Below are 16,657 nucleotides of genomic sequence, written 5' to 3'. Positions count from 1 at the left end.
CAAAAAATGCAGTCAACAAGTGGTCTAAAACAAAACAAGATCCCTAAACTCTGTACGGGGGGGGGGCGATCGTTAGGCTGTTACTTGCCACTATATGTTACCTGGACTGCTGAGGGAATTTTGTACATCTGGAAGATACTCTGGGACACAAAATCAACTAAGACTGACCCCACCCCTGAGCAACAAGGAGGAGGAGCTAAGTATTCAACAGAAGAAATAAACTGTAGAATGTTACCTGGATCAAAAGGTATAACAAGCCAATGGGAACAATAGCCACCGAGAACAGAGGTGTAGCAAACACAATCACCAGGACGGTCCCCAGCACGTCCAGCATACAGTTCAACCAGGTGCGTAAGTAGTAATGGAAGCGCTCATCTATGATATAGATGTCCTATGATAAAACAGAAATACTGACAGATACAGTCCTTTATACAAAGAGAATATTAACCCCTTATGGACGCAGCATATTTTCACTTCTCATCATTTTTATTTTTCCTTCCCTTCTTCCAAGAGACACGGCTATTGAAAAAAATCTAAGTGAGGAGAAATGGTTAAAAAAAAAAAAAACCCTACACACAGTTCGGCATTGTTTTGTGGGTTTAATTTTTTAATTTAATGGGTTTTTATTGTGCATTAAAAATCACAATGCAGCTTGCTTCTCCAGGTCAATATGATTACAGCGATGCCAAATTGGTGTGTTTCTTTTTTTTTTATAGCTGTGTGAGGGCTTGTCTTTTTGTGTGGTGAGCTAGCAGCAACATTTTGTGGTACATACAGCATTTATTGCCTTTTACTGAGGTCTATGAGGGAGGTATGGCAATGGAATAAAGATTAAGCAATTCTGGTGTTTAAAGGGGTATTCCCATCTCCAAGATCTTATCCCTATATGTTTGAGGTGTAATAATAATATTAGTAAATACCTCCAATGATAAATGTAGCATAGTTCTTCTGATTCGCTCTCTTTCGTCATGTGCAGAGCATTGTAGGAGCTTATGTATTCATGGATATAAAGACTAGCAACTAGCCAACTGTGACTATACAAGTGGTCATAACCATGGATACCAAAGCTACTGCAATGCACTGCACACAGCTAATCAGAAGAACTATACTACATTTCTAATTGGAGGCGCTTGCGGATATTATTATTACACCTACTACATATTGGGATAGGATTTGAGATGGGACTAACCCTTCAATGTTTACGGTAAAAACTATAATGAAAAATCTCTTAGGCTAGATTCACATTAGCGTTTGTGCGCGCAGCGTATCATCTGCATGCGCAAACGGATGTCAAAACGCATTCGATCACATAGTTACGCTGCATTTATCCGCATCAGCTTACGAATGACGCAAAAAAAAAAGTGCACGCGATCGGAGAATTTCCTTGACAAAAGCCACACCCAATGGGCGTACCTCATTTCCTGGACATGATTTGTGTGAAGAACGCATGCATATCGAATGCACGCATGTCCTTGCCTACGCATGCATTCCTATGGACAGTAATGTGTTTTTTTGACGCACTCATCCGCATGCCTGCGCATATATGACGCCTCAAAAATGCAACATGTTGCGTTCGCCGGACACCGCCGCACACCTTGAAACGACGCATGTGTACGTAAACGCATGTTCCTGCGTACACCATGTTAATGATATGCACGCATGACGCATGCGGATCTATGTGGAGCAAACGCTGCGCACACAAACGCTAATGTGAAACCAGCCTTAGACTTATGTAAGTGAGCAGACCAAATATTCTTTATTTCTCTATATTTATTTCCTTATTTTTCAATTGGGGTAGGAATGGATTTACTAATTGCACAAATCTGGCTTCATAGCTTGATGTGGAAAAAAATACAAAAAGTTTATTGTCAATATATTAAAATCATCAAAAGGAAGGAGCACTCTGATAGCCATGCAATTCCTAAGGCAATCCCTGCATGTGTTGTGCCTGCCGAACAGCCATGAGACATGCAGCTGTGGGGACCCGAACATACTTTTCGGACACGCCGAAGACACTCGGTTAGCACCCGAGCATGCTCAGATAACACCTTCCACGAGCACGTTCGCTCATCACTAGTTAGCTGCGTCCCTGAGGTATAGTTATATTATATGGCCGCAAAGGGGTTAAATAAGATAAATCCAAACTTCCCCAAATTCCACCTAACCTGGGGACTCCCGGACTGTGATCTAATGAGCCAGGCAAGTTACAAAAAAGACTCCTACTACCTCTTACCTTAGTAAATCGATTCAGCACTTGGCCCATTGGAGTCGTTTCGAAGAACTGGAGCGGGAGGTGCAGTATATTGTCCAGCATCTGATTGTGGAGGGCTCGGGAGGAACAGATGGTACCCCTCGTGATCACATAGGCCCCGTAACAGACAAACAGACCTAGAAATCACAGCAGAAGAGAGCGAATTGTCCAACACGGTATAATCCGCCTCCACGCCTCATCTCAGATCGGTACGGCGATGGGACCGTGCGTGAACTGACAAAAGCACCGCGTGTTACGGAACTGAAGAGAGGTCTGCAGACAGACTTGGCGCCAGGCTTGTTCCTTCACAAGCCGCCTTTCCCAGGTAAAATATGGATTTTCCAGGACTCATCCCAAACAAGACTAAGGCCCCGATTCATCATCGCATTTCTAAACAGGGTTTTTTTTTTTACCTCTCAAAAATCAGTGACTTTTTTTTTTTTTATTTTTTTTTATTTACAACCACTCTATTAAACAATTTGTACCTTTTTTCATGTTGTCTTTTCTGTTCGTTTTCTGATTTTTATGGCAAAGTGAATTTTCTAAATTTTAGACAGATTCATTAAACGCGACTAATAATAATAAATAATATTATTAACCCCTTAGTGACGGAGCCAAATTTTTGAAATCTAACCAGTGTCACTTTATGTGGTAATAACTCTGGAACGTTTCAACAAATCCCAGTGATTTTGAGACTGTTTTTTCGTGACACATTGTCCTTTATGATAACGGTAAATTTAGGTCAATATGTTTTGTTTTTATTTATGAAAAAATATCAGAAATGTAGAAAAATGTTAAAAAATTAGCAATTATCAAACTTTGAATGCTTATCCCTTTAATCCAGATGGTCATACCACACAAAAACATTCATAAATAACATTTCCCTCATGTCTGCTTTACATCAGCATCATCTGTAAAATGTGCTTTTATTCTGTGAGCATTTTAGGAGGCTTAAAAATGTAGCAGTAATTTTTCATTTTATCAAGGAAATTTACAAAATTTATTTTATTTTAGTGACCTATCCAGGTTTGAAGTGACTTTGGGGGTCCTATATACAGGAAAAATCCCCAAAAGTGACACCATTTTAAAAACAGCACCCCCTGACATATGGAAAACTGCAGTCAGGTAGTTTATTAACCCTTCAGGTGATTTTCAGGAATTAATGCAAAGTGGCATGACAGAAATGAAAAAGTGTATTTTTACCACCTAAATGCTACTAACTTCTGAACAGGTTACAACAGCCAGCAGACTCTAAGGCCGCTATTTGGGCGTTAATTGCCATAGCAAACATCAGGACCACACAATCAAGATCTCAGGGTGCTGATGAAGATAAAGAGGAAGTCCCCACACTCTGTTAACCATTTATATGATGTTGTCACTATTGACAGCAGCATCTAAGGGGTTAAAAAGATTTGTATGGTGCAAACACTGATCGTGGCTGATGCAGCAAGTTGTCAGCTATAGCGTACAGCCGACAGCTGCTGGATTGTCACCTGTATGGGGATGCTATGCGCTTATATCTCACGTCAGTTAAAAGACGTATTAGCGGTCATTAAGGGGTTAATATCACTAAATTTGGGGAAACTATAATCCAGTCCCCCCACCCCGAGAGTGACTATGTACGGCAGTTATTTTGACGCACTTTTTATGACAATTTTCAGCTTTGAACATAATTCATGAATCACGTCTGCCATTTTGATAAACATCAGTGAAAACCACAAGTCAAAAAAATGTGACTTAGAAACCCCCCACAAAGGATGAGTCAGGCACTGAGACTTTAATGGGGGGGTCTGGGAAACAAGCACTTTTCCAATTTTCTACCCAGTCTCTCTTCTGACTGTTTTTCTACTGGGGACCGTCCTCTAATCTCTAATAATTTATTGCACCTTCTAATCCGCACAGGTAGCCCCCACTGATCAGACATGCGCCATGTTGTGAAAAGCCTCCCATACCTATAGGTTTATTATAATATAGATATGTGGCCTGGGCCCAGCTTCTGACCTTGTTGAGAGCTTCAGTCTCACCCACTAAAGCCTGGTGTTCAGACCTGACCACATAAACTTCAGTCAGGCAGTAAGAGTCCAAAGCACGTAACGTACGTCGGACCATTTTACCCTTTATTCCCGTACATTATTGCTCTGTATGGAGACGTAAAAGGGGATTGAGGTGAAAGCCCTCACCAAACTCAGGAATGAGGGGCTTAGATGCTTTATAGTAACAAACACAACATGTAATCTCGTTACCTTGCACAAAGCCTAAGACTCCATAGACTCCGAGTCTACTGTCCCTCAGCTCCGTCCACGCCGTCTGGTCTTTCACTTCTTTGGCCTCAGTCGCCCACTTGCTTAGCCACACGTTTTGTCCTATGGCCATTGCATTTTGTCCAACATATGCAATGATGGTAAAGCAGACCCAAGACCATCCAAAAGCCTGCATGTACTTTTTCACCACTGACATCTTCATCTACAAGCAGAAGACACCCATTCATACAGTGTTTCAGAATACACCGTGACCAAACAGACCTGGGATGACTGGACTGGTTTCTCCAGAGTGCTCAGCGACAGCACGAGTGCGGTTGGGCACCTGGATCACTACCTCTGCTGGTACGGTGTTGGCCGCCATGCTGTGGTTTATCTGCAGAGCAGAGAAGCACTGAAAAGGGTGACACGTCGTGGCAGTGGGATTTTACACTTTGATCAAATTGTTAACTAAGAATCTTGTGTTAATTTTTTAAAAATGTTGATTAGCTGCAGAGGATTATTGTATATTGTTTGCAGTCCAGGTGCCCTTTTTTTCCATCATGTGCATGATTTTTTTAGTATTTTCCCTGACATTCAGATCAATAGAACAGAGCGGTGCCAAAGGGGGTTTAAATGGGTTGTCCATCCTTGTGCTATGGACCCCTCAGTGCCGGGTGTGGGGGCTGAACTGGAGGTTCGTCACAATGGCCACTATACGGATAGAAGAGCCCAAGCCTAAGCCCAGCTGATCAGTGGAGGTGTTGGACCCCATCTAATCTGATACCGGTGACCCATCCTAAAGATTCAGCCCAGAAAACTCCTTTAGGCTGTGTGCACACGCTGCGGATTCCGTTGCGTTTCCGCAGCGGTTTTGGCCGCTGCGGACACGCAGCAGTTTTAGCTGCGGTGTACAGTACCATTCATTTGAATGGGAAAAAAAAAACGCTGTGCCGACGCTGCGGAAAAAACCGCGCGGATTTGCTGCGGTTTTGAATCCGCAGAAAGAATTGCATGTCAATTCTTTCTGCGGAAACCGCTGCGGGTTCCTATCTCCACCATTGTGGAGATAGTGAATCCGCAGGACCAAACCGCAGGCAAAACCGCAGATAATCCGCAGGTCTTTGGACCTGCGGATTATCTGCGGTTTTTGCAAAATCCGTGCGGATTAATCCGCAGCGGATTCCACAGCGTGTGCACGTACCCTTAAAGGCTCATTCACACGTCAGTATTTGATCAGTATTTTGCATCAGTGTTTGTATGCCAAAGCCAGGAATGGAACTTACCGAGAAAAAAATATAATTGAAAGACTGACTCCTGTTCCTTATTTTGGAGACATTCCTGGTTTTGGCATACAAATACTGATGAAATACGGATCAAAAATACTGATGTGTGAAAGAGACCTAAAGGGGTTTTATAATCCCCATCTGCAATTTCTTGTAATAAAAAAAAAAAACCTACCTGTTCTTTATTCATCCACTCAGAGCCCTGCGCTGAATCTCTGCTATTGTCTTTCAGCTCAGATATCACTTCAACAGCACTGCAGACAATCCGTGAGCTCAGCGGCTGGGATGGAGATGGTGGCATAAGATCTGAGCTACTGAGCTCAGTGATGGGCAGCAGCGTGTTCATATCATGCCAGTGCTGCAAACAATTAGGCTATGTGCACACGTAGCAGAAAATTTCTGCTTAAAAACCGGACTCCCTTCCCAGAAACCGCGCTTTTTTTCTGCACGTTTTTGCGCAAAAAGTGCGTTTTTTTATGCGTTTTTTTCCGCACAGTTCCAGACCCATAGAAATGGCCAGAAATGCGGAAAAATCCGTGAAATTAATGAGCATGCTGCGTTTTTTACCGCGAAGCGGTTTTTTCGTGGTAAAAACGCATCAATGTGCACATAAAGTGCAAAATGCATAGAAATGAATGGGAAGCTTATTTTTAGTGTTTTTATAGCAGATTTATTGGCAAATCCGCTAAAAAAAAAAAAAACGCTAAAAAAACGCTGCCTTAAAGTCACCGGGAGCAGCGGGGAGACTCCGCACTGGACCTGCAGATGGGGAGTAAAGCCGGGGAACAAGGGTTTTCCAAAACCAGAAACTTCGTTAAAGTGTAATGGTCATTTTAACTTTTAGCACATAAATCAATATTACACACGAAACTAAGAAATGTTGTAATATATCTTATCAGAGAAATCTGCTTCTTTCTCCGCCAGGACTGATCAGTCGTTATCAAAATTCTCAATTCTTGTGTAAAATCTGTATTCGGTGAAGACTTTCCCACCACCGAGATCGGAGACGGCGGCTGCTACGGATACAGGTCTACGTAGATGGGAGGAAAAGCTCTGTCTCCAGCTCCTCCCGACTTCGTCTCGGCCCTCCGTACAGAATCGCCATCTCTAATCTCAGTCATGTAACATTCTCACATTTTACCTGAGAATTTTGAGACTGATGAATTAGTCCTGGCGGTGATAGAAGCAGATTTCTCGGATAAGATCTATTGCAAAGTTGCTGATTTTTACTTGTACTATTGATTTATGAAATGAATAAAACAACAGTTACGCTTTAAAAAAAAAGAAAAATTAAAGTGACCGTTCCCCTTTAAGGTCAGTGCGGTGTTTTGATTTAGGATATCAGTGGTGATCTGCGATCTCAGACTTCCCCAGTAGGATCGCCTTGTGTGCATTTACCATGTACAAAGAAGTCTTTGATTTCAGTACAAGGCTCTTAGTTTAGTTTGCCATGATTTGGCACATTTCTAGCACTTACATTTCCTGTGGCTACCTTCTCTTTATTAATCCTGGGAGTGCTTAACGTGGCAAACAGTTTCCTGGAAATATATAAAGCAGAAAAAGATCAGATGTAACAACAACAGCAATTGAAAAAGGATTGGAAATTTGTCTTACTTTTATTTTGTTTTCCAGCTGATTTTAGTCCCACCTACAAAGTTTTATTAAGCCTCAGCTTCTTAATTTCTGGTCACTTGCTGAATAAAGACAGTGTGTGAAGGTTATTGGTTGACTGCTTATTTCAGTAGCTAAACCAGCCCCCTTCTTTCTCTATGCACTGAGGGTGGCAACCGCCCCCTATTTCTTTCTATGCACTGGGGGTGGCCAGCCCCCCGTTTCTTTCTATGCACGGGGGTGGCCAGCCCCCCGTTTCTTTCTATGCACTGGGGGTGGCCAGCCCCCCGTTTCTTTCTATTAACTGGGGGTGGACAGCACCCTTCACACACTGTAGCTCTTAAGGGCCAAAAACGTGATTGCCCTGACATTCCTATATTGAAACGTGACAGGAGGAGCAGCCGCAGGGACCCGAGACCACAATGACTATAGGAGGATGAGTAAGTGAGATTGGAATAGAGTGGGCTAAAGTCTGCGCTGCTGGCGGATCAATGATGAGCAGGAAAACCGATAAGGAGGAATGTGATTTATTCATCAACGCATTTAGAAGTGAAGCTTCTACATCAGGACAAACCACAATGTTGAGAGCGGACGCAGACAAGTGTGGATATAAACACAGCATTCATAAAGTTGCACAATAAGTCGAGCTATGATGCCGTATGACCGGAATACATAATCATCGCCCAGAAGAATGCATAAAATTAACAAATAGTTGCATAAAAAAAACATTAAAATAACAAGATGGTCACAAATTGTATATGAAATATAGTAATAGTAGAAACATGGATTTTTGTGATAAACTCACCGTAAAATCCTTTTCTCCGAGAAGCTCATTGGGGGACACAGATACTGTGGGTGTATGCTTCTGCCGCTTGGAGGCTGACACTAAGTGAAAAAAAGAGGTTAGCTCCTCCTCCGCCGTATACACCCTCGCCCCCATAGCGGGCGGAAATCAGTTTGGTGCCAAAGTAGTAGGAGGACAAGAAAATCAGCCTTAATACAGGTACAACATGTCCAGAAAAAGACCACCCTTATATCACATAAATAAATGCGTATTAAACAAAACAGAAGCCAACTTGACTAACAGGGTGAGTGCTGTGTCCCCCAATGAGCGTCTCGGAGAAAAGGATTTTACGGTGAGTTTATCACAAAAATCCATGTTTCTCCTTCGCCTCATTGGAGGACACAGATACTGTGGGACGTCCTAAAGCAGTCTCTGGGTGGGAGATTTACTCACCGATCCAAGCTACATGCACCTCTTGTTTAAAAGGTGCGCCACCGCTGCTTGGAGAATCCTTCTACCCAGGCTCGCATCCGCCGAGGCCTGAGTATGGACATTATAATGTTTGGCAATTGTGTGCAGGCTGGACCAGGTTGCTGCCTTGCAAACCTGTTCCGTCGAAGCCTGGTGCCGAGGCGCCCAAAAGGCGCCCACTGTTGTGAACTCATTTTCTGGTTTACCTCTAGCTTCTGGTGAGGGTGCTGGAGCTGGCTGTATTGACAAAGGAGTCGTGAGTTCTTCATCCGGGCTCCCTCTAGTGGTGACAGTAGGTAATGAAGCTGATCTAAATGGCAGAGACCTGCCACCTGAGGATGGAGGACTGTGAGTGGACATCAGGAGTCTCTGACTGGATTTAAGACAGCCGACTCCCTAATTTTGTGCTGGTGATTTTTTCCTGCCCAGAGGTTCTGGTTTCCAGTTCTGTTCCTGCCTTCTCAAGCTAAGTGTGCTCTGCTATTTTTTCACATGAGATTTGGTCTGGTTTACTCAGTTTTTGTGGTCAGCCAGCCCCTGCTGGGGCTGTGCTGAATTTCCATTCTTATGTCTCTGTTTATGCCAGTTTGCTTTTTGTCCCTGATCAGATTGGTCTCTTTTTGCTCTGTCTTCAGAATATACCAGAGTGCTGATATAGGGAATTGAAGTCTAGCGACTTCAGGGTTTTTGTCATCAGAAAGTGTTGGACTTTTTTTTGGCAGGGTTTTGTGCGTGATTGCAGACGTGATTTCCTTTCCTGTCCTTTCTAGATAGTGTGGGCCCTATCGTTTGCTCAGCCTATTTTTCTATCTGTGCTTGTGTTTTCATCTTGTCTCACCATCAATACATGTTTGGGGGGCTGTCTATTGCTTTGGGGGTCTGCTCCAGGGCAGTTTAGATTTCCCCTTTTCTTGCTTTAGGCTTATTTAGTTCTCCGGCTGTGATGTGGAGTCTAGGATCATTGTAGGTACGCTCCACGGCTACTGCTAGTTGTGTGGATAGGATCAGGGGTCTGCAATCCGCTTAGTTACCAACCTCTCTGGTTTTCTGTGGCTTAGCTTGTATTGGTTTTTCCTCCTCGGTGACTCATTCATAACAGCCCACTGCCCGAGTAGAGTGCGCTCTGATCCCTGCTGGAATCGGAGTGCCTCTAATGTGGTAGGACTCATGAATTGTCAAACGAATCCATCTAGCTATGGTCGATTTTGCGGCAGCGAGTCCCTTCCTGCGCCCTTCGGGGAGCACGAACAGTGCATGCCGTCCTCGAAACGTACCTCCGGAGGGCTCTTACCAGGTCTAACGTGTGAAGAGCCTTTTCCACACGGTGCTAGACAAAATGAAGGCAAGACAACATCCTCATTAATCTGAAATGAGGACACGACTTTCGGCAGAAAAGGAGGGGCTGGTCTGAGCACCACCTTATCCTTATGGAAAGTGAGGAACGGAGCTCGGCAGGATAGGGCCACCAGCTCGGAAACCCACCTGATAGACGTTATGGCCACTAGGAACACCACTTTCCAGGAAAGGTACCTCAAAGAGACCTCCTGAAGAGGTTCAAAAGGAGCTTCCTGCAGAACACCTAGGACCAGGTTAACGTCCCAGGCGTCCATAAGCGCCTTATAGGGAGGTACCAAATGGGAGACTCCCTGGATGAAAGTCTTCACCTGCATTTTGGTAGCAATTCTGCACTGGAATAGAACGGATAAGGCTGATATTTGTCTCCTGAGGGAGCTTGGGGCTAACCCAGAGTCTAGGCCTGACTGGAGGAAGGCCAAGATGTTGGGGATCGAGAGTCTCAGTGGAGAGACACCCCGGCCTCGACATCAAGGAAAGAACACCTTCCAGGTGTGGTGATAAATTCGTGCTGAAGCAGGCTTCCGGGCGCTAACCACTGTAGCGACCACCTTGCTCCCAAACCCTGCCTGGGTTAGAATCTAAGATTCAACGGCCATGCCGTCAAACACGGGGCCCCTGAATTCGGGTGGCAAGACGGCCCTTGAGAAAGTAGATCTGGGCGCTCTGGCAGACGCCAAGGAACGTCGGCGAGCCGCTACATTAGATCTGCGTACCACACTCGATGGGGCCAATTTGGGGCCAGCAGAATCGCCGGAACCCCTTCCGTCTTGATCTTTCTGATGACTCTCGGAAGTAGAGGCAGCGGGGGAAATAGATAAGGGAGGCGGAATTGGTTCCATGGCAGAACCAATGCATCCACAGCGATTGCCTGCGGGTCCCCGGCCCGAGCGGCGACATATGTGGGCACCTTGGCGTTCACTCTGGAAGCCAACAGGTCCACATCCGGAGTTACCCACAGTTGAAAAATCTGCTGGAAGACCTCAGGATGCGGTGACCACTCTCCGGACGCAAGACCCTGCCGCCCAATTTTCCACATCCGGGATGTGGACTGCCGAAATCACCGAGTGGTTTGCTTCTGCCCACTAAAGCACCTGCGCCACCTCGCGCATGGTTGCTCTGCTGCAGGTGCCCCCTTGGTGATTTATGTAAGCCACTGTGGTGGCGTTGTCCGATTGAATTCGGACGGGCGACCTGCTAAGAAGTGATGAAACTGTCGCAGAGCTAGCCAAATTACTCGTATCTCCAATAAGTTGATCAGGTGACAAGGGCAGGCTGAGAGAGGTGCAGAAAGATCTGAAGAATCTAATCAGGCAGGGAAAGGCTAATTATAAGAGAAAGATTGAACTGAAATTGTCACAGAAAAGGATTCATGAAGTCTGGGAGGGTCTAAAGTCTATATCTGGGCATAGACAGACTGTCTCCAGGATGGTTGTAGATAAAGAGGGGCTTAATGAACTTAATCTATTCTTTAACAGATTTAATCACACACTGGCTGCTCCTGCCCCTGCATACCATTCACACCTCTCTGCTACAATAACCTCACCCCCTGCTGCAACTTGTCAACTGAGCCAGGGTCTGTTCTTCACAAGTATCCAGGTTGCAAAAGAACTGGATAAGATCAAAGTTTTGAAGGCTGCAGGTCCTGACGGCATCAGTGCAAGGCTAATCAAAACCTGCGAGCACCAGCTGAGTGAGATCATTACATATCTCTTCAATATGAGCCTGAGAATAGGTATAGTACCACAACTGTGTGGTACCAGTTCCGAAGAAACCTTATCCGAAAGACCTTAATGACTATAGACCTGTAGCATTGACATCACACCAGATGGAGGTACTAGAGAGATTGGTTCTCACACGTCTCCATCCTCTAGTGAGCTCGGATATGGACCCTCTCCAGGTTTGCCTACAGGCCGGGCATTGGTGTGGATAATACCATTATCCACCTTCTAGATAGGACTCTCTCTCACCTGGAGAAACCTGGGAACACTGTGAGAATAATGTTCTTCGATTTCTCTAGTGCTTTTAATACCATACAGCCATGTCTACTGAGAGACAAGCTGGGCCTTGTTGGCGTGGACCTCCAACTCTCCACCTGGATCCTTAACTACCTCACGAACCGACCTCCGTTTGTAAAGGTTTGGGACAGTGTGTCAGACACGGTGATCTGCAATACAGGGGCACCTCAAGGTACAGTTCTTGCCCCTTTTCTCTTCACACTGTACACTGCGGATTTTAAGTGCAACTCATCTAGGTGCTACTTGCAGAAGTATTCTGATGACTCTGCAATAGTAGGCCTCATCACAGGAGGAGATGAATGAGAGTACAGAGATACTAACCAAGCTTTTGTGGAGTGGTGTCAGAGGAACCACCTTAGGATTAATTCCAGGAAGACCAAGGAATTGGTGGTGGACTTTCGCAAGGGAAAAAATCCACCAGTAGTGGTGAACATTCAGGGAAATGACATTGAGATAGTCGACACCTATAAGTACCTTGGTGTGATCCTCAATAATAAGCTTGACTGGGCCCATCACTTGGATGCACTGTACAGGAAGGGCCGCAGTAGGCTTTATCTGCTTAGAAGGCTGAGAGCCTTAGGAGTTAGGGGGGCACTCCTTGCATCCTTCTTCAACTCTGTTGTGGCATCAGTCATCTTCTTTGGTGTGGCGTGCTGGGGTAGTGGAATATTAACCAGGGACAGGAATAGGCTGGACAAACTGATTAGAAGGGCCAGCTCTGTCCTGGGATGCCCCCTTGATCCAGTTCAGGAAGTAGGCGACAGGAGGATACTGGCCAAGGTGAGCTACATGGTGCAGAATGATTCCCATCCCATGCATGAGACCGTGACAAAGATGTGCAGTACTGTCAGTGACCGGCTACTTCATCCTAAATGTGAGAGGGAGGACTATCGAAAGTCCTTCCTTCCTGATGCAGTTAGGCTGTATAACCAGCACTGTCCAAAACGGAGAACGACCCAAACAGTGAACTGATAGATCCAAAGTTGTGATAGTCCGGTTATATCTTTTTTTTTTTCGTATATGTACCTACCTACTGTCAATGTAATGCCTTTATGCATCTGTATCTGTACTTGTTCCTGCCTTGCTGCTGTAAAGCTCTGAATTTCCCCATGGGGGACGATTAAAGGATTATCTTATCTCTTATCTTATTTTGATCGGGAGGCGGGCCTCCTGCGGAGACCATCGCCCCTGGGTCGTGTGGTGGCGAAACACCGCTCCCCAGCCGAGGAGACTGGTGTCGGTTGTCATCACCAACCAATGGTCTGGGGGGGGGGAAGGGTTTCCCCTGGGTCAGAGGAACTGGTCATCCACCACCCGAGTGACTGCCTGACTTGAGGGGACAATCGGCACCGCCGATCGAGCGTGAAGGGATTCTTGTCCCAGGCTGACAAGAGGGCGTGCTGCAGAGGGCGAAGATGGAACTGGGCGAACGGTATCGCTTCCATTGCTGCCACCATTTTTCCTAGAATCCTCCCGAAACGGATGGTATGAGGGACTGGTTGGTGAAATGTCCGGACTCCCTGCCGGAGAGCTAGTGCTTTGTCCTGAGGGAGAATTACCAACCCTCGGCAAGTGTCGAAGATCATTCCTAAGAAGGAAATCCTCTGAGCTGGCACAAGTGATGACTTCTTCTCATTGACCAACCACCCTAAGCGGGAAAGAGTATCTGGTGTGATGTTGACATTTTCCTTGCATGCCCATATTGAAGGGCCCTTGACCAAGAGGTCGTCCAAGTTAGGCAAGATGACTATGCCTCGAGAATGCAATAGGGCCATGACAACTGCCATAACCTTTGTGAACACTCTGGGAGCCGTGGCTAGCCCGAAGGGTAGCACTACGAACTGAAAATGACGACCGTTGATGGGGAAACGTAGAAACCTTTGATGAGGAGGAAAAATGGGAATATGCAGATATGCGTCCTGGATGTTGATCGAAGCCAAGTATTCTCCCCGCTTCATGGCTGATATGACTGAACGGAGAGACTCCATCCGGAAATGTCTGATCCTGATGAATTTGTTCAGAAGCTTCAGGTCCAAAACCGGTCTGACAGACCCGTCCTTTTTGGGAACCGCAAACAGGTTGGAATAAAAGCCCTGAGCCCTTTCGTGCTCTGACATGGGAACAATGACCCCGTTGTGCTGGAGCGATTCGATGGCTCCTAACAGAGCCCTTGCCTGGGAATCCACCCTGGGAAGCCGAGAAAGAAAAAACCATCTTGGAGGGTATCTGACAAATTCTATTCTGTAACCTGAGGCCACCAACTCCTTTACCCATGTGTCGCGTGCGACACTGAACCAGACATGGCAAAACCAGAGTAGTCGGCCACCCACCTTGCTGATGTCATCTGGCAAACGCCTCGAGTCATTTGGCTGACGATCTTTGGGATCTGGATCCCCTCGATCTGGGCTGGTGAGCACGCATTCTCCCCAATGGGTTGGTTCTATATGAGACCTGCAGCTCCCTATCCTGGTTGGGGTGGCTTGAAGCCGCGGAATTGGCTGCTGTGGTCCACCCGGAGTTGCAAAAGGCCCAAAAACGTGCCTGAAACGGGTGGCAAAAAGGCGGTTTGAACTTTTGTTGAGGGAGAAAACCGCTCTTTCCTCCTGTGGAGTCGGAGATAAGTTGATCTATCTTCTCCCCAAATAGAAGGCAGTACTGATAAGGCAGTGAAGTCAAGGACTTCTTGGAAGTAGAATCGGCCCGCCATGTCCTTAACTATAGAGCTCTTCTGATAGAAATTGCGTTAGCAGAAGCAAGTGCTGCGCAATTGGCCGCACCCAAAGATGTATTGATTACGTAGTCTCCAGCCATTGCGATCTGACTCGCGATCTCCGATATCTCTGCAGGTAGATCTTGATCCTGCACGACCTTGTTTAATGACTCTGACCATGAAATCATTGCCTTGGCTACCCAAGTTGCTGCGAATGAGGGAGAGCGCGCTGATCCTGACGCCTCATATACTGAGCGAGCTAAGCTCTCTATGAGGCGATCCGTGGGAACCTTAATAGAAGAACCACTAGGTACGGATAACAGGGTTTTAGTGGCTAGGCGCGAAACCGGTGGATCCACCATCGGAGATTCCGTCCATTTTTTACGGCGGTCCGGGGCAAAATGGATACCTTGCTTCGAGTGCCTTTTGACCTGAGAAACGCCTGTCTGGTCGTTCCCTGTGTCGCTGCTCTATGTCCTCAAACTCAGGGTGAGTGGCAAAAAATCTGTGCGGCCGCTTCACTCGCTTAAACGCCACCTTATGCCCCGTAGCTGCTGCGGGACCATCCTCAATCCCCAAGGTCTGATTGACGGCTTCTATGAGGCTGTTCACTGTTTCACGTGACCCTGGAGCATCCAGGTCAAGGGGCTTGTCTGAATCGAAATCTGAGGTCTGCTCGCTATCAACCACTGGTGACGGGGAGCGAGAAGCAGAACTTACAGATGCCAAGGCACCGGATGGACTGGGCGACACAGTGTGGATTCTTTTCCCCCGGGTCTGCCTGGAACGAGAGCGGCCCCTGCAGGCCGAAGGCTCTTGTGAGGTGGAGGTTCCCTCTAAGGCCGGCGAGCCACTGTCCCTGCCCCTATCTGGGACCTGAAGGGACTCAATTGCCCTCGTAAGCGACACCATGGACTGTGATAGTGATAGGGCTCGGTCACGGGGGAGGGCTCCTGGGCGCGTTGGGACTTGCAGGCCTCGCATAAATCGCTTGCTCTGCGCCCACAGAAACGCAGCCAGACAAGAGATGCATGCAGCGTAAAAAAAGTGCGAGTCTTTACTTTTTCGGACATGTATCTGTCCGCTGCTGGGGAGGGGGGGGGGGGGGAGGTGGTAGCACATCATTTTCCCTGTTGTGTGGCCTCTTGGGCAGCACTTACCCCAGTCTTGTGCCCCCACGTGTCCTGGACGCCTCTTCACATCAAAATCGCGCGCCATAGCTGTGGGGCGGGTCTGCCAGCATATGAACCGCTCCAGGGGCGGTACTTCCGGCTCTGCGGCCTAGCCGCGCTCCGAGGCCGGGGACTAAATTTATTCACCGCCGCCCAGGCCTGAGGGGCGGGCCCGCCGGAAGTGACGCAAGGCCCGGAGGCGGGACTTCCGGCCGCGGCCTAGCTCCGGCTAAAGCCGCAGCCTCAATTTACCCACTGTCCGCGACACGGGGGGGGTGCGGACCTTCCATGGCGCCGAAAATTGGCGCTACTTACTGGCACGGGCTGCACTCTGACGATCCTCTTCAGCTTCCTGAGCTCAGGACGGTGCAGGCACCCTAGCTCCATCTTACCCCTTCAGGGGGTGAGGAGAGGGACCGTCCGCCGCCTTGCAGCACCGCAGTCTAAGCATTGGTAGAGTAGTGGGGGCCGCACGGACTAGTCTTGTGCCTCTGGTTTCAATACCTAGGAGTGGTCAGGGCTAAGTCCGGCATTGTGTCCCACGTCGCGGGAGAGGATACGTGGAGGCGACACTCGTACGTGCTCGCCCGTTGTTGATTTGGGTAAATCGGACCCTTTCAATAGGATCCGTTGTCCCGGTCTAATCTTCATGGGAAAAAAAGAAAAAAAGTCTGGAGAAAAAAGCCAGACGTGTGCCTCCATGGACACTAAGCAAAAAAACTGATTTCTGCCCGCAATGGGGGCGAGGGTGTATACGGCGGAGG

The 16,657-nt window shown here is 47.0% G+C and overlaps 1 protein-coding gene across 2 annotated transcripts in view; it reads right to left on the bottom strand.

Annotated features, from left to right (window-relative positions):
- The window catches only part of LOC141097358 (multidrug resistance-associated protein 1-like), a 122,031-nt gene that overhangs the window by 14,270 nt on the left and 91,104 nt on the right, over positions 1 to 16,657 (bottom strand). For both annotated transcript variants that reach the window (XM_073584470.1, XM_073584469.1), the window contains exons 17-20: positions 7,252 to 7,312; positions 4,495 to 4,714; positions 2,234 to 2,388; positions 236 to 391 (exon numbers count right to left, since the gene is read on the bottom strand). In XM_073584470.1, the coding sequence (XP_073440571.1) occupies positions 236 to 391; positions 2,234 to 2,388; positions 4,495 to 4,714; positions 7,252 to 7,312 (592 nt within the window). The remainder of the gene's footprint in view (positions 1 to 235; positions 392 to 2,233; positions 2,389 to 4,494; positions 4,715 to 7,251; positions 7,313 to 16,657) is intronic.

The sequence above is a fragment of the Dendrobates tinctorius genome, unplaced genomic scaffold, assembly GCF_039654945.1.
Source record: "Dendrobates tinctorius isolate UK_male_01 unplaced genomic scaffold, ASM3965494v1 ptg000084l, whole genome shotgun sequence".
NCBI lineage: Eukaryota > Metazoa > Chordata > Amphibia > Anura > Dendrobatidae > Dendrobates > Dendrobates tinctorius.
This window is presented reverse-complemented; position numbering and strand designations above follow the sequence as displayed.